Source organism: Tursiops truncatus, chromosome 14, assembly GCF_011762595.2.
Source record: "Tursiops truncatus isolate mTurTru1 chromosome 14, mTurTru1.mat.Y, whole genome shotgun sequence".
In the NCBI taxonomy this organism is placed as follows: Eukaryota; Metazoa; Chordata; class Mammalia; order Artiodactyla; family Delphinidae; genus Tursiops; species Tursiops truncatus.
The window spans coordinates 70,303,236-70,322,211 of NC_047047.1; the positions used below are offsets into that span (position 1 = coordinate 70,303,236).

The 18,976-nt window shown below is 41.2% G+C and overlaps 1 protein-coding gene across 16 annotated transcripts in view; it reads right to left on the reverse strand.

Annotated features, from left to right (window-relative positions):
- The window catches only part of FAM228B (family with sequence similarity 228 member B), a 92,280-nt gene that overhangs the window by 14,293 nt on the left and 59,011 nt on the right, over positions 1-18,976 (reverse strand). For 12 of the 16 annotated variants that reach the window (XM_073791715.1, XM_073791714.1, XM_073791713.1 and 9 more), the window contains 4 exons: positions 14,755-14,862; positions 6,051-6,119; positions 4,312-4,498; positions 2,279-2,357 (listed from right to left, as the gene is read on the reverse strand). In XM_073791715.1, coding sequence (XP_073647816.1) covers positions 6,080-6,119; positions 14,755-14,862 — 148 coding nt within the window. In that variant the 3' untranslated portion in view covers positions 2,279-2,357; positions 4,312-4,498; positions 6,051-6,079. Of the gene's footprint in view, positions 1-2,278; positions 2,358-4,311; positions 4,499-6,050; positions 6,120-8,932; positions 9,236-14,754; positions 14,863-18,976 lie in introns of those variants that run through there. The other 4 variants (XM_073791718.1, XM_073791708.1, XM_073791717.1 and 1 more) reach the window with 4 other exon arrangements.

Sequence of the window (18,976 nt, forward strand, 5' to 3'; positions counted from 1 at the left end):
AAGGGTAAGAGACAGGGAGTACAATGAGAAAATCTAAAATATGTTTAACTGGAGTACCAGAAAGAAAGTAGAGAATATGGCAGAGGTAACCATCAAAGAGAAAATGAATGAGAACTTCCCAGAACTGACTAAAGATATCACTTTACAGATACAAAAAGACCCATGAATCCTGAGTAGGATAAATAAAAAGAAATCCGCATCTAGAAACATCATGGAAAACTACTAAAATCAAAGACAACAAGAAAATCTTAAAGGCATCCAGAAAAAAAAATAATTATCTTCAAAGGAACAACGGTAGGATGGGCAATTGAAAGAGCAAAAGACAGGGGGATATAATATTTGTTGAAAGAAAATATCTGCCAACCTAACATTCTTAATCCTGTGAGAACAGCCTTTAAGAATGAAAGTAAAAAATAAATAAATTAAAAAAAATAAAAATAAATAAAAATTTTAAAAAAGTAATAAAAAAATAAAAAAAAAAGAATGAAAGTAAAGTCTTGAAATGGCTACATACTGTGTGAGTCCAACTATATGACATTCTGTAAAAGGCAAAACTATAGACACAGCAAAAAGACCTTTCCTGCATTTGCTACGAGTTTTGCTTCCCACAGGCCTTGCAGAAGCTGTGGGCTGCTCTCTTGGAACCACTCTGTGGAGACTGAAAGTCAGCTGGGGCAATCTGGCATACTGCCTGGCCTTCTCTAGTTCTTTAAAATTCTTTTAAGGTACATCGTTTTCCTACAGGAAGATAAAAATCTAAATCAACACTCTTAAAGTCAACTCCAGTCACTCTTGGGGTAGGAAATCACTTGACAATTGAAGTCTCTAAAGACAAAGCCCCATGATCACAAGTACCCATCTTATACTGAAAAATAGCCCTCCGCTCTTCATCCAACTCTTGCTGTCTTCTAAACAGAGGATCACAGAACGGTGGGACCGTAACCTGCGAGAACATGACTCTTTGAGGACGCAAGTACAGTTTGTATTAAGCATTTTAAATCTGTCTGAAGCATTCGAGTGTGGCCTTACTCTATACCAACTCGGCTGAGAATAAGGACCCAGGAATAATGTCATACAGAGCAAGGGAAGCGTAAATGCCACCTGCCTCACACTAGGATATTTCACTGAGCCTTAAGTGGCTGAATGGAGCAAGGGCCACCCAAAGAGAAGACACATACTCCTGTTCAGAGTTCTACAGTATCACTGCATCAGTCAACAAATATCTGCTAATGCGACTGCGTGCTGCAACCCAGCAAGGTCCTGTCCTTGGGGATCTCTCAGTCTAGAACAGACAAGTCATAGACAACGACCACCTTGTCATGAGAGGCGTCAGCTCGGGTGCTTTAGGAGCACAAGGCAGAGCCCTAAGCCGGCTTGGGAGGAAGAGCGCCCCCTTGGGGGCTGACCACTGGTCTCTAAGGGCCCATGAGAACCGCGGGGCAGGAGAACATCAGTGTGCTGAGGGTCAGGGACCAGCTACAGAGGTCGTGGAGGAAGGTGATTTTCTCCTCCCCCATCCTAAGTATAGGCTTTAGACAGAGGGACTATTTCCCCTTGTTTACTTCCCCACACACTTGACCTTGACCCTTGCAAATTTGCAAGGACAACATCCACTGAATGAGGAGACAGCATAATGACTGCCCAACACAATACCGTGAGTCCCCCAGAGCCAAAAGAACCTTCCTATCTTCACAACCATGATTTGCCTTGGTTTTCGGGAGAAGCAAAAGAAACCACTTTTCTCTTCAGAGCCACACACGTTTTTTTAATGAATAGTATTATCAGATGGTCACTTTTGTTACACAGGAGTAAAAAACCTGAAACCTACATCTCAAAATTTTAAAGCCTATATTGTTGGTTTAAAATGTGAAGACTCATTACAAGTTCAACTACTGGCTCCCTGGGCAGCCTTTCTTGCATCCCTCCTTTCACCTCCCCTAGAAAGGAGCTCTCCCGGCGCTGGTTCTGTGACACTCTCATCACACTCACTGTCCACTTATCTTCCCCTACCTCCTGGGCTTCGAGTTTGCTGAATGTGAGTGGGTGGATGAATGAATGAATGGACGAATTATCACACACATGCAAGTGCCTTTTTCACAATGTCAATTCCCAAGCAGTCGAAATTACTTTGGGTTCCTAATCTAAAACTCAGAGGAAATGCTTTTGTGAATTTTTTTTTAATGAATGCAGAATAACTATGAGACTTCTAAAGTGACCAGGTTTTCCCCAACCCCAGAGCTTCTAAGAATAAATAGGTAAACGTAAGAAACTTACTTACCTTTCCATAATTTGAGTCCTTTTTTCTCATATAAAAAGGATTGTATACTTCAGGATCATAAGTCTCCAAATATAATTTCCTTTAAAAAAAAATAAGTACACTTAAGAGCAAAGCATTACATTTAAACGTGCTTTAGTATATTTCTTGTTTTTGCAAGATTCAAAAAAGCCAAATACTTTATTCCATTTCTTATATAAAATCATAGATTCAAAGGGTTGGAAGAAATCTCAGAAGTAATTGAGATTGCAGTGAGAGTCCACCACCTTCTGGGAGAAGTAATCATCCAGCTTTAGTCTCATGTCATCCACTAGCCTTGTTTGAGAACCTTCTGCTCCATTCTTGGTCATTCTAACCACCAGAAAGCTTGTCCTTAAGACAGAGCTGAAGTCTGCCTTGTCACTGCCAGTTCTCCCCGTGAAGCAACACAAAACACAACTACTCTTCATCCACATGTCAGCCTTTTACAATATGTACTTAAAGGTTTCATTTCCTCTTGTATCGTCTCTGCCTTGGGCTAAATATGCTGTATTTCTTTCCACTTTTCCTCCTGTGAAGTGTTGTCCAGCTCCACCCTCTTCTAAAGGTTCTGTAACTGGTGACTATCCCCAGGTGGACAGGTTGGGCCTGATGCTTCCCACTCGAAGCACCGCCTCTCAATACAGCCTAAGAACTCAGATGGTTTCTTGGAAGCCAGCTCACACGGCTGACTCACACTGAATTTACTGTCATTTTAAATCACTTAGACTTCAACACATGGCTTTTCTAAGGCATGGCTTCCCCATCCTACACTTGTGTGATCACATTTCTGGGCATACTTGTAAGACGTTGCACTTTGGTTTCAAAGTGACCTGGATTCAACCTTGAGCTCTGTCTCTTAGGGCATTTAGGAAGAAGTAGTTAACATACACGTCCAGAAATTTTGCTCAGTAAATATACCTAAATACTCTAACATTCCAGTCAAACTACTCTAGATCTCTGCTAAATACCTGGAAATTTAGGTGGGCCTTAATGTCAAAAGAGGGTCCTGATCTCAAAGTTAAAATAGAAAACTCTTCCATAGAAGAAGCCAAAATTTTGTTCTTGTTTTGTAAAACCAAACTGAATAACAGAGGGTATAAACTGGTGATCCCTTCACCTCATGGTTGACTAACTCAACAGCCATGGAAACCGCTTCTCCTTTGCCCACAACCTATTAGAGAGATTGGAAAGGCACACACTCTTTCCTGGCTCTGCTTTTAGCTAGGACTTGGCATGTGACCCAGTTATGGCCAATGAGACCTGAGGGGAAATCTACTAGGAGCTTCTGGGGACTCTTTTTGCTTCCTGATCACAAAGGATGAGATGAGGTGTAAGAAAAGGACCCCCTGGCATCATTTCTCACCCTTTCTTCCTGCCTTGAACACAGACCTAATACCTGGAGCTGTAAGCAACCAAATGTGCTTTCAAATGTGAGGGTGACGGGCAGAAACTGAAAATATTCAGGATAGCAGAATAGAACAACAGGAAAAAACCTGACATTAATGACATTGTTATGCCGCCAGAACCCACCATGAGACCACCTATCCCTCTATTTCTTATTAACCAATAAATGTTCTTATGGTTTAAGCCACTGTTATTCTATTAACATTTACCTAAAAGCATTCCTGATAAATCTAGTTCCAAATCAACACTTCTATTCCCTCTACCTGGAATTTCAGGTTTAAAAATGCAGTAGGTTGTATCACAGTTCCATGAATTCATCTTAAATACAAAAATAAATTTGAGACTCTTTGCATAAATAAAAATGCTGACCCAACTTTTCAAATAATGCTTCATTAAAAAAAAAAACTCTCATGGGATTTCCCTGGTGGTCCAGTGGTGAAGACTCCGTGCTTCCACTGCAGGGGGCACGGGTTCCAGCCCTAGCTGGGAAACTAAGATCCCACATACTACATGTCTTGTGGCATGGCCAAAATAAATAAAATAAATAAAAATAAAAACCCCATGCTCCAGTGATTCTAAAGCTGCCAAAAAAAAAAAAAAAATTCTCATACCGTTTTATTTGTGTGCTTTAAAAAATATTCAGAATTCTCTTGTTTTTTCCAACCCTTTATATGAAATTACTTTTTCCATAATTCTCTGCTGAAGAGGCTTTGCAACATTTTCAGTCCATTTTTTATGTAACAACTCTTTTCTTCTTTCCTTAAAAACATCCAGATGCTGAAAATACGTATCCAATCTCTAAGGAAGTAATACAAACAAGGAAAACAAATTATTAAGAAGTTTTCCAGGCTTCCCTGGTGGCGCAGTGGTTGAGAGTCCGCCTGTCGATGCAGGGGACGTGGGTCTGTGCCCCGGTCCAGGAAGATCCCACATGCCGCGGAGCGGCTGCGCCCGTGAGCCATGGCTGCTGAGCCTGCGCGTCCGGAGCCTGGTGCTCCGCAACGGGAGAGACCACAACTGTGAGAGGCCCACGTATCGCAAAAAAAAAAAAAAAAAAAAAAGAAACTGAATTTTGGGCTTCCCTGTGGTGCAGTGGTTTAGAGTCCGCCTGCCGATGCAGGGGATACGGGTTCAAGCCCTGGTCTGGGAGGATCCCACATGCCGCGGAGCAACTGGGCCCGTGAGCCACAACTGCTGAGCCCACATGCCACAACTACTGAGCCCGTGTGCCACAACTACTCAAGCCCACGTGCCCAGAGCCCGTGCTCAGCAACAAGAGAAGCCGCCGCAATGAGAAGCCCACGCGCCGCGATGAAGAGTAGGCCCCGCTCGCCACAACTAGAGAAAGCCCGCGTGCAGCAACAGAGACCCAGCTCAGCCAAAAAAATAAATTAAATAAATAAATTTATTTTTTAAAAAAGAAGTTTTCCATTTATTTTCATTTGAATAAGCGGGGCGGGGGGGCGGAGAACACTTGTTCCCACTCCTCAGCTCTCAGCACATTCAGGCTGCAAAGTCATAGAATAAGATATTTGAAGAACAGTATAAATTTCAGAAAGAGAACCTGAGAGCACAGAGCAGAAAGAACCCATGAACAGTTCGACACCACAACTGTACCTCCAGATTAAACCACATCCAAACCACTCCTAACTCAGAAAACTCCTGCTTCTTTTTAAGAATTCAAAGCATTCCCTGGTCACCATTCCATGTCTCCAGCCTTCATTATCAGTAAAGACTGTGATAAAAGTGGTAGAAGAAAAAGAGCCTAGACTTGCATCAGCACCTCTCTCTCTTTTATAAAGGAGGGTAAACCCACCTACCTCTTTTGATGCTCAAATGAGAATATATATAAACTTCCTTTATAAATTATAAGCCACAGTACAAATGTTAACGTATTATACACCAAATTTCAATCCCTCTCATTGAGATGAAAACGTCCTTAAATTTATTAATTCCATAGTGACGATCAGTACTGATTGGTCATTATCCTTAAATACTAATTCATCTCTTGTGGCTTTACATATTCCCACTGTGATGTAGGAACATATGAGAGAGGGGTAGATTTTAGGAAAGAATTTCTATTCAGTAACAGGACAAAGACGGGGAGCAGTTAGAACAATCTCTCAGATCCCTTAAGGATAGATCTGGGACTCCCAACCTCCTAGTGATTCTGCAAGGAGATGGCACAATCTCAGATCTATGTAGTATGAATGGGTGATTCAGAGGAGGTTCGTTCTCCCAGAAAAATGAATCTCTCTGACATGGTAACATCCTCTTGGCCACACTGCTCTGTATCACTCTTGCTTACCTAGAACACACTTGGAATCCACTCTCTGTAGCCAACTCTTACCTTTGCAACATAATTTTCTCTAAATAATATCACGTATACAGCTTCATCAATGTCTTCTCTAGCCAATGCCTAAAATTACAGAATTAAATATTAGCATTTAGATCCTGAAGAAACAAACCAGTGACAAAATACAGTGTATTTTACCAATAGTTTGAGTGTAAATCTAACATCTGTACCTCAAAACATATTTTGTAACTTTTTATTATGGAAATTTTCAAACACAATTCTCCACGAACCCATCACCCAGGTTCAACAATGATCAACTCAGAGTCGATCTTATTTCATCCAAATCCCTACTCACTCCCCTGCCCCCCACCCAGATTATTTTGAATCAAATCCCTTACATCACACCATTATTTTTAAAGTACCAAGAAAGCTTACTAATTAAAGGGATCCTCTATAAAATGAAGCCTCTTTATAGGCAGTCTGTAGGTGTGTTTTAAAAGCCCTTGGAGTTTCCTGACTTCTGCTAGGTCTCTTTATAAGTTAAAACCTATTTATAAGTCAAAACTACAGAAGTTTGATTTAGTTCAACGGGTCCAGAGCCAATTAGCTGGGAACTCCTGGCTGAGGACCAAGATGGTCTTACATCTAGGGACTTGCTGTTTCCATTATGAGCTTGGGTAAAGCTGATGCACTTAAATCCTTACTTTAGGGCTTTTCATTTGGATCACTATGAACTGATCTTCCAGCTTTTACTCTTACAGAACTAAGTAAGGACAAGTGGAAAGGCAATAAAAATTCAGCATCTGGAAGAGAAATTCTGTTACCTAATAGAATTATCTAGTGTAAAGTGATACAGGTTCTTAAAACTATGTTATTCAATCTCTGGCTCATCTTTCAGTTCTGCCACAACGAGTGCATCAAAATAAACTAAACCTCAAACTCAAATACCAAATCTGTGAATAAGAGAAATCTCAAAACGGACAGTTGTATTTTTACCGGTATATTTAACAGCTTCACATGAAATCTAAAATGATATTCAGACAGCTAACTAGGGTCTTCTCCAAAATACAACCCTCTTGATAATGTAAACAGACTCTTGCTTTAAAATAAAGCCTTCTTACACTTATTTTAAGACGGAAATTGAAAAATCATGTAAAACAATTAAATGTTTTCCCCTAATACAACACAAATTTAGAATAAATCAATTTATCTGAAGTAGAAACATACACCGACAATCATCTTGAGAAATCACATTTTTTTAGCCATCCTATTAACATTATTAGCAAATGTTATACACACTATTGGGTGTATGTCAGATTTTTGAACCACTTTTTCTTCGTTTAAGGAAATAGTTTTTGATAGCTCCTTCTTGGTGATTGTGCGCGCGCACACACGCACACGCACACACACACACTCTCTCGCCACTCTTACTGCCACCACAGTAAAAGGGGTAAAACAGAAGAAATATCCTAGAGCTTCTCTCTATAAAATAATGAAACTTTATGAGAAAATCATTGCTTTACCAGACCCTGGAGTATCAAGAATTCACTGGCAAGCCCAGACCTGGCTTTCACCGCCTCTCCCGCAGGGCAGCTCAGGGACTGCTGTTTACCCACAGCCCGCCCTGTTGCTGTCCTGATGCTGCTGTGACCACGGGAAACACTACAACCACCCTGGGCCAAATGCGATCCCTGGCCATTCCCATTCGGCGAATTCTTTGAGAGCCAAGTTTATGCCAGGCGCTGTTCTAGTTCTGGGGAAAACAACTGTGATTAAGACACAACAGATCCTAATTTCAAGGGATTTATGTCCCACCACCCAAAGGCGGCCCCCAAATGCCACATTATTTTACCTCCATCAAAGCAACTGACTCGGGTTCTGGCCACTTTAATTGTTCTGGCCCAAAATGTTTATCATAGTTGGACATTTTCGTGGCAGCCATAAATAACAGAATCCCCGAAGGAAGAAAGAGTAAATTGAGGAGATAGGTGATTACAGTTGAAAAAGTGAGGTCTTTCAAATTCAGAAAGCAGTGTATCCTTGCTCTGCCACTTAATAGACTCGGTAAGTAAAATAAACAAAAAATAAATCCTCGGGTCCCCTAAACCTGTTTCAAAAAGGGGGTGATTAGGCTCCCCGACCCGTGGCCTTAAGGACCCAATCAGGCAACGCCTCAGGGTCTGCCCGGGGCTGGGCCCCCCTGGGCCACACCGCCGAGGGGCCACCGTGGGTGGTCACAGGCCTGGGCTGCCTTCTGCTCCCCACCTCGGGCTCTGCGCTCGGGGCGCTCTGGGGCCGGTGGCACGGCGACTCACTGTTCTGGGAGGGGAAGGGGAGCTCCTCTAAAAACAAATTAAAGCACTACGCTTAGACCCCAGCCCCTCTTCCCGCAAGCCCCCTACACCTCTCTCCACAGGGGGCGCAGAAAGGAAGGAGCCGCCCCCACCACCACCACCCCCCGCCACCGCTCGGGCTCGCCGCCACCCCGGCCTCTCCGTGCGACGTCCGCCAGGCCTTCAACCGTCCAATACGACAACACCCCAGGTTTTAGTTTAAAATATACATATATATAAATTTAGGTCATGTAAATTAATCCTAAAGAGAACTTACCATTTATCTGTATGATCCAGGGCAACAAGAAGAAGCGAGGATTGATTTTTAGTGCCCCTTTTGCCTAAGGAAAACAAAAGTCTCTCCTCCTATGCTCCAGGTCCTAAGTCTTCTGTGACTAGGAGTCAAACTCAACATGAGCCAGAGGGGTAATCAAAATGAATTTTTATAACTTTGCAGACTCAGAATCAGCACGTGGGTAATCAAAATGAATTTTTAAATTTTCTAAAGACTGCTGGAGAAACCTGGGGAGAATATGTGGGTGTGGATTTTAAGGGTGCCTGACAATTTAGGGAAAGAGCAAGTGAACTGAGATGGGTGCTAAGTAAGGTAGCTATTAGTATTTTTATTGTATCTTTCAGGCAACATTTCTTAACTCCTGGGGAAATACATTTGCAGTAACTGTCAATATACAGTACTGTCATTTCTTAATGATCATACAGACACTGGACTCAAAGATGAAGTTTATTGCAGATGCTCTTCTTAGACACAGAACAATTCTTGAGCGCCTTTCTTGCTCCTCATCCTGAATGATTCCTGCTGGCAGATGGCTTCCTTTGAAGCAGCCTTCTTTTGTGTCCTCTTTTACCAGCCAAGGCTCAGGGTGTGTGCTCCTTGGTTGCTAAAATCTTTTGAAAATGACAGAAAAGTGTAATTGATACAGGGAGGAGGGGCTTACAAGAGCAGAAAGAATTCCTCTGCTTTAGCTGAGCTGATCTCCCTGAAACCTAGCCCTCCTGTTGGCGCTAAGTGACTTGGAGGCAGGGTCCCCACCTAAAGCTCCTGACTCAGCCTCTCCTCACTCTATCTGGATTCAGAAACAAGGAGCTTCCGGGACAGAGCCAACCCTATTATAGGTGGGGTAGAGCACTGATGTGTGATATGATTTGAGGGACCCCTATGGTCCTGCTTTCTGATGTCAATATGCCTGGAGTGCTAATTTACACTAGGATTATTGTGATTTATAAAATACTAGGTTCCCTTCTCTTTTCAAACCTCTGAATCTCTGTCCGCCTTCACTATCAGCTGATGGATGACCTTCTGACTTATGTGAGGAAACAAATTAAACAGAAGTAAACAATCTTCCTTCACAAAATTCACCAAGCTGGTTTCATCTATGGCTATGCCCTCTGCCTTCCTTCCTCTTGTAATGATGGATTGTCCTGACCTCAAGTCGTGGATCCTACCTCTCCACAGGTAAAGGAGGTGGGAGGGTGGAGGAATGGATGAGGTAGAGTATTTTAAGTAGAGAAGTCAGAGAAGGCTTCTCTGGAGAGATGATGTTTGTGCAGAAGTCTGAGTGACCTGAGAAAATGAGACATGGAGAGATCTGTGGAAGGAGTGTTCCAGGCAGATGGACTGGTAGAGGCAAAAGCCTGAGATGGGGGTGAGGTTGACGCGTTCACACAACAAGAAAAGGAACATAGTGAGCGTGGAAAGAAAGGCAGGTGATACAGGTGGGGAGGAGGCAGGTGCCCAATCGTATAGGAGGTTAGAGGCCATGATAAGGAGTTAGAATAAAATTCAAAGTGTGAGGGGAGGCCATTAGAAGGTTTTGAGTAGGGGAGAATTCTGATCTAATTAACACTTTTAAAAGAATATGGTGCTGCATGGGGAACTGATTATACAGGGGCGAGAGCAGAAGCAGGAAAATGAGTTAGGAGGCTAATGCAATAGGCCAGGTAAGATCACAGAGGCTTGAACCAGTGGTAGTAGTGAAGAATTGAGAAGTGAACGAGCTAACAGAGCTCATTACCTATAAGACATGCGAACTGAGTAAAAGCAAGAAATAAAAAATGACTCCTAGACTTTTATCCTAGGGGTCCTTTTTGGATTATAGTCCTATTCACTGAACTAAGAGAAATTTGGCAGGAAGAGGGGCAGAGTGCAAAATTAAGACTAATCCTTGGGACTTCCCTGGTGGTCCAGTGGTTAAGACTCCGTGCTTCCACTTCAGGGGCCACGGATTCAATCCCTGGTAGGGGAACTAAGATCCCACATGCCATGTGGTGTAGCCAAAAAAAAAAGAATAATCCTGTTTGGGGCTGGTTATATCAAGAGACCCATAACCAGTACAGTACATAAGAAGGGTGTGTAGGGTATGATTACAAAGCAACTTATTGTATTGTTTTTCCTCACTGTCCATTTAAACCTGTTTGGTTGGGTAGTTCTCCAGCAACTTCCTGTTTTATTTCCTCATTGCAATTACTAGCTCAAGTGATATATATTTGCCTGTTTATTGTCTGTCTCCCATCAAAATGTGAGCTCCTTGAGATCAGAGATTTATCTGTCTTGTTTACCTCTAGTCTCCAGCCTTTCAAACACTGCCTGGTTCAGAGAAGGTTCTTGTTAAAATTTGAGGAAGAAAGCAAGCAAGCACATGGGAGGATACTAAAACATGACAGTAAAAGGAGTGAAACCACAAAATTAAATCTTAATACATTTACCGTGAGTTAAAAAAAAGTAGCCCCCTTATCCTTTAGGAGTGGGGAAACAGAGTCAGAAAAGAAGTATGATAGATTGACTGTAGACTCAGACAAACAAATCATTTCCCTATTGATTTCTAACTGGGAGATGGGGAGGATAGGCTGTGACTTCTCCTTCAAATCCACTCCTAACAGAAGCTACACTCCAGAGACTCGGGACACAGGGTGTAGAGAAGAGAACTGAAGGGAAGTGGCCCCTAGACCGGGAAGCAGTAGGCTAGCCTAGACAAGTCAAATGGCACCAAGTTTAACCAAAGTCACCTTAGGATGAGAAATCTGTGAACAACTACATTCCTATACATTTTACATTTGGGGACTTTTACTTTTTAAACTTTACTTAATAACTCAGTATATGGTCCTTTTGAAAATTTTTGCCTTTCTTGGCTAAATTAAGGGGAACAAAATTTGGGGCCTGGCTTGAGTGTGGTAACTGGTAAATGTGGTAGAGAGATGGTAGAGATGGTGGAGGGATGGAAGAAGGGCAAAATCAGGAGAGGGAGCTAGGGAAATCCTACAGTCCACCTTCTAGAGGACACCTCTATTGTGCAGCTGCCAGGGGCAACTCTCTTCATTCCCTCTGAACCAAGGAAACCTGCCTCAGTTTCTTCTACTCACTCCCTTTTGGCAGGGGGAGAGGGTAGGGAGGGTGGCCCACTGCTTCCTGTCTTCCGGGAAGACTGCCATACAGAGAAGTTGTTCCCAGCAGCTCAGATTTTGGTATCAGCAATTGCTGCCTTGTGTATTACAAGATGGAACTACACCGGCTCTCACCGCATCCTGGTCCTCATCCCTGTCTGCCTCCTAGCTCAAGAAAGTTCAAGGAAGAAAAGTGCCCTTTAGAGTTGGCCTCTTTGGGACTTGGATTCTATCCTTCCTGATAACATAGAGGTTCTTTTTCCAGAAAGGATGACCCTGTGTTTCCAGAGGGAGGAACCAGAAAGGAAAAAATTCTCCTATCAACTCAATTGTAGCATTTAATATTTTATTTAAATTTGAAGCTGATGAGTTCTATATGAATTTACACATTTTTATGAAAAATAAACCCAAATAAATAGCATTACCTTGCTCTAGTAATATTTTCATCTGAAATTTCATTGCTGCTTAATCAAATAGCTGAGTGAGGGTTCTCTGGCATATATGAGCCCCTCACAGAGGTGTCCACTGTGGCTTCCCTGGGAAGGTCTAACTCTACCAAAGACAAACATGCCTCTTCCACCTCGATGCTGTAATTGGTATGCTTCCCTAATTCATGGAAGAAAATATAATCTTCCTCCTTCCTCCAGGGGGAGCTCATGAATTTAAGCCTCTAGTTTAAGCCCCTAGGTACTCCAACAATGCAATATTCTCCTTCATATCTGAGTCACACTCCGCTATAAAAGACATTAAAGGACAAAACCTCTCCTTTTATACAATATATAAAAATTAAATAGGATTAAGATGTTTATTATCCTAAAACCTGACTCATACAAATATGTATGAGACCATGGCAGTTACAGATTGCAGAGGAACTTATTACTCTTTTGGAGCCTAACAGAAAAGAGTGATGCTAAAGCATTCCATCTTTTAAGGATTTCAGCTACCAAGTGAATAGGGCTTAATTTCAATACTTCCTATTATCCCTCAACTTCAGTTCCCATTCAAAAAAGCAGCAAAGTGTTAAACCACACCTCAAAAACACTGAGAAGTCCACAATGGCGAGCACCATCTCTAACAGTTATCTGTTTCTACTTTAAATCACTAAAAAGACCCTCATGAGGCAACCAGTTGTTCTCTCTGCGGGACATGTCAGAATCAAGCATCTCTAAGAGCCCTCTGGCTTCTGCCACGTTGTATTTATTCAACAAATTCTGAGTTTATTCAGAATGAGGAAAGGGAAACTACTGCAGCTTACTTTCGAGCTTTTTAGGAACAGAGAACTAACTGTAAGCCAACCTCCTAAACATCATGTAAGCTCACTTATCTTCTGCCTTGCTAGGTTCTTTTTTTTATTATTATCAAGTTTTACTACGATATAATTTATGCACCATAAAATCCACCCATTTTAAATGCACAAATCAATGATTTTTAGTGTATCTCCAGAGTTGTGTAACCACCACCATGATCTACTTTTAGAACATTTCTATCAGTCCAAAACCTCATGCTCACTTACAGTCACTCTCCATTCCCAACTCCAGCCCCAGGCAACCAATAATCAACTTCCTGTCTCTATAGATTTGCTTTTGCTGAACATTACACTTAAATATAAATAGAATAAAAATTGTGATTGTATTCTTTCACTGAGTATAATAGTTTTGAAGTTCATCCGTGTTGTATAGCAAGTGTAAGTACTTCTTTTCCTCTTAATTTCCAAATAATATTCCATGTATGGATGCACCACATTTTGTTTATCCATTCACCACTTTATGAACATCTGGGTGGTTTCCACTTTTGGGCTATTATGAATAATGGTGCCATGTACACCCACTCATACACAAGCCTTTATGTGGCCATATATTTCCATTTCTCCTGGATAGAAACCTAGGAGTTAAATTGCTGGTCACTTGGTAATTTAATGTTTAACTTTTTGAGAAACTGACAAACTGTTTTCCAAAGTTGCTGCACCATTTTACATTCCCTTCAACAATGTCTGAGGGGCATACACCCAGAGAAAACCATAATTCAAAAGGACATATGCACCCCAATGTTCACTGAAATACTATTTATAATAGCCAGGTCATGGAATCAACCTAACTGCCCACTGACAGACGAATGGATAAAGAAGATGTGGTACATATATACAATGGAATATTACTCCGCCATAAAAAGGAACAAAATTGTGTCATTTGTAGAGACGTGGATGGACCTAGAGTCTGTCATACAGAGTGAAGTCAGAAAGAGAAAAACAAATATCGAATATTAACACATATATGTGGAATCTAGAAAAATGGTACAGATGAACCGGTTTGCAAGGCAGAAATTGAGACACAGATGTAGAGAACAAACATATGGACACCAAGGGGGGAAAGTGTGTGCGTGGGGGGGGGGGATGAATTGGGAGATTGGGATTGACATATATACACTAATATGTATAAAATAGATAACTAATAAGAACCTGCTGTATAAAACAAAATAAAATTCAAAAAAAAAGAAGTAAAAAAAACCCAAGAAAACAATGTCTGATGGATCTCATTACTTTTAATCAGATACTTAACCAGTTATGTAACTATGTAGAGAAATCTCTTACCTTTAATTCCATTAACTAGTAAATTGAGATGATTCGCCATGTTACACACACAGTAGTATGTACCACTTTTCTGCTTATAACCTCTCTTCACTCTGGGTACAATATTGTAACAGCTACTACCCACCAGAACTAGTCCAAAATTCCATTTTTACCGCTCCAATTCAATTAAAAACCTCCTAACCTTTAACTTTAGTATGAGTTGTTAACAACTTTTTTCTATGTCTATGCTTGTTATTTCTGAATGTGTCAGCTGTTTGTTCTTTAAAACCAGAAAAAGCTGAGGAAAGTTGCCTCCTTTCCCAGTGGTGGGAAATGCCTGATGTCCAGCCACAAGAGTCTGGTGTATTCCTTGGCACCGACCCCAGCAATGGCAGGGGATGAAAACACAGCCAAGCATGTTAAATGAAAGAAGAACAAAGCTATGGAATAATAGGCTTACTTGTAAACAGCTGCTTTTTCTTCTTCCTGGGATTCCAGAAGATGAGGAGTTTTTGTAGAGGGTTTCAAGTCAAAACTACTTTCGTTAAAATTCACTTTTACTTTTAACCTTTAATAAGATAACAGGTGTGAGAGGATGTCCTGAAAACAATATTAGCTTGCATTTATACAGAAATCATTGTTATACATTGACTGCTACGTATATTGTCCAAAATATCATTACTTCAAACTGGTGTGCATTCTTGGGTGTTTCAGAATTGCTGAAACTATGATAGAGACTGGTTTACTATTTACTGAGACCCTAGAATCAGCTAGGCAAAGTTTAAAGTATTCCCTATATCCTACAGCTTATACTCTAAATGTAAAAAGAAGCTCCAGAGATTGTCATTTACAAGCATAAACGTAAAATGCTTTTCCTAAGAAAGAATCCAAACAACCCATTTCCCAGTCTCCTTTGCCATAAGGTGGCAGGCAGGTGCCTTAGACCCCTCTAGTCTTGCCCCAGTCAAGAGATGGTTGGGGGACTTCCCTGGTAGTCCAGTGGTAAAGAATCCACCTTACAACTCAGGGGACGCGAGTTCGATCCCCGCTCACGGAACTAAGATCCCACATGCTGCTGGGCAACTAAGCCCACACGCTACAACTACTGAGCTGGCGCACCTCAACTAGAGCCCACGCGCTCTGGAAAACGCGCGCCACAACTACAGAGCCCACACGCCCTGGAGCCAGCGTGCCACAACTAGAGAAGAGAAAACCCACAGGCCACAGCTAGAGAGAAGCCCACGCACCACAACGAAGAGCTGGTGCGCCGCAAGGAAAGGTCCTGTGTGCCGCAACTAAGACCCAACGTAGCCAAAAATAAATTAATTAAATAAATAAATAATAAATAAATCTTAAAAAAAGAGTTGGTTGGAAGGGTGATACTGGCCCTGTGAGGAGCATCCATTTTGTTGGCACAGATTACAGCAGACCTGGTGGGGTTCTAAGCCAACCACTGGAGCAGCAGCTTCCTGATTCAGCAGTTTCCTGATCATAGTAGAAACAACACATCCCTTGGCCAGCCAATTCTACACTGTGATTTTGGGAGTTATTTCTGAAATTCAGCCCTGTTTCTTAAGACCTCCCAATGATTTCATGAGCAGTGTTAAGTCCTCAATAAATGAATCCTTTTCTGGGGTGGCTTCAGTTGTCTGAAACCAAGAGCCATTATCGTAACTAACACACCCAGTACACCTAGCATGCAAATAGCCACACAAAGAATTAATGGAGGGCTTCCCTGGTGGCGCAGTGGTTGAGAGCCCGCCTGCCGATGCAGGGGACACAGGTTCATGCCCCGGTCCGGGAAGATCCCACATGCTGTGGAGCAGCTAGGCCCGTGAGCCATGGCCGCTGAGGCTCTGCAACGGGAGAGGCCACAACAGTGAGAGGCCCGCGTACCGCAAAAAAAAAAAAAAAAAAAGAATTAATGGAAAGGATCAGTCTGATCCTGATTTAGTCAGAATGAATATTCCTAGAGAATGTGGATTTTGAAATATGTTTTGAGTAAAAGAAATCGGTATGGCAAACATTTAGATTAGGGTATAAAGCACTACTAACGAGGGAAAAAAGGGTTTCCTGTGTTAATATATCTGAGAAGGACTAATGCAGTGGCCCATTTGTCTGCAGGAACATTCTTAGGCAAAGCTATCCTGGGGCAGAACCTTGAGATGAGAGTAAATACTAAGGGTACCAAACAATAATGAAAAGGTTGGATTAGAAGAGTATTATCGGATTAGACTTCTCAACTACCTCTCCTGCTCAGAGCAAACCAAAAGTAGGGACAGGAATGTCCTTAGTCAAGGAATCCAATGGCTTCCTCTCAGTTCTCTGTATTTGGCACAGTGCCTGATCCTTCTTGTCACCCTTTCCTCTCCTGATATCTGTGGCAAATCACAGACTGCTTCTTCTGTCTCCTTTTCTTCTTCCCACCTCCTAAACTTTATAGCACAACCTTTCATCTCAGTATTTTTCTTTTTCCCAGTATTCTCTCCTCAGCCTATCTAATCCATTCTTATGCTTTTACTCTCATTTCCAAAGTGAACAACTCTTTAATTTAGTTCTCCAACCTCAAATCCCCTTCTCTCTTGAGCTGTTGCCTCACTTTTCCAACAACCTGTAATACATCTTTACTTGAAAGGACTACCAGTATATAAAACTCAGTATGAACAAAACTGAACTCATCAATTGCATTTCTGAATCTGCTCCTCCTATGTTCCATCTTCTGCTGATAGCACCTCCAATCTTCCAGTGACCTAGATTTATATAGCAGGGTCTTTGGCCTCCCCCTCTCCCTGCTCATTACTTCATTAGTCCATGAAACAAGCACTTTATGCCACTCAATTACTATCCTCAAGGTAATTACAGTACATGTAAAGATATATATATATATATGTATATATATGAACAAAAAATATACTGTATATAGTAATGGCTGACTAGCAGCTCTGAGGCAGTGATCTTCAAGCAGTTTTGTTTATATGCTCCTTAAAAGAGTTTTGAAAAACCACATAACCCCTTGAACATTTTAAAGGTGACACCTATAATTTTTCATTGCAAGTTTAAATAAGTTTGTATCTTAATAGATTTTTTAAAATATCAAATATTCATTAAGATAAAATGAGTATTGGCCTTACAAGCAATGAAAATTTTAGGATACTATGTGATAAAATATATTTTAACCACCATATTAAATAAAGCACACTAAATCTGAAAACAATCACAAAAAACTGTTATCAGAGGATTATAGCTATTATATTTTGAAATTCTGACAGTACCAGAAAACATTCCAGCTATATTTAAAAGAAGCATCAGGACTTCCCTGGTGGTGCAGTGGTTAAGAATCTGCCTGACGATGCAGGGGACACGGGTTCGAGCCCTGGTCTGGGAAGATCCCACATGCTGTAGAGCAACTAAGCCGTGCGTCACAACTACTGAGCAACTAGAGAAAGCCTGCACGCAGCAATGAAGACCCAACGCAGCCAAAAATAAATATATATATATATAAAATTTAAAAATTAAATAAAATAAAAGAAGCATCACTAAATTATACAGCTTTAGCTACTCCAAATTCAAAGCAACCCAACACAGACCAAGTACCCTGATTCTGTAGCATGCCTTTAAATCAATCAATTAATCAGTTAATTAAAGTAAAATAAAATATATATGACAGGGAAATACAGAAAGACCTGTTGGTTAAGTTTTCTTGCTTCATCATTAAAGGAAGTCTCTCAAAAGCCAGTATTTTTATTTGTCCCTTTATTTGGTACCTTAAAATTTTTTATAACCAGGTTGAAAGATATGCCTCTCTTTTAAAAAGTGGGATAAGAAGTCATATGAATGCAGGCTTGTTCTCAGGCAGATCAACTTTTGGAAAGAGTACATATAGACTTCAGAATCTGGAAGTTGAGACCCTTAAGACTATCCATGCCTATGTACACCTTGGTGTCTTTACAAGCTGTTACTGTATATTTTGAAATTCACAATTTGAAATTCACTGCTTTGAGGGAATCCATTTACTTCAAACAACTAGACCCTGGATAGAATGTACCCTTTGAGGTGTCACTAGTCTTACAAGAGAAGGAGGGGGTCTTTAAGAAAAAAACACACACACAAATGTAGTAGACGCTAGAGGTGTGGGAACTTACGGCCATAATGGTGGGCAGCAAGGGCAGGTGGAATAACAGATAATAATCCCTGAGGGCAGATGCCAATAACAGAGCTAACAGAATACTGAGCCCTGTCTATGCCAGCTGTAAGGTGGGGACACTACACTTGAGACTGCCACACTGAGCCTAGACATTTGAAGGGAGCTGGTTAGGCCCAGGTTGATGGCATCCCAGCTACTGGCAGAGGCAGAAACAGAAGCAAATCATCTGTGTAGATAGAAAAGTTTCCCCAATTTAGGCCAATAGTACACCCAAAGATAAATTGAACTCACAAATAAAATTCACTAAGCATACGAGAAAGCAAACCATTATAAATGAGAATCAGCAGAGAAAAACAAAAGATTTATTAGCATCCCCCCAAAATACAGAATTTGGAATGATCAAATATAGAATGTAGAATGGCAATATATAAAATGTTTAAAGAAATAAATTATCCAATCACCAAGACTAGAAAACAAGAAGAGCCTATCAGGAATGAAGAAGCATATGGGGTGGGTAAGGGGAGAAAATTTCAGAAAT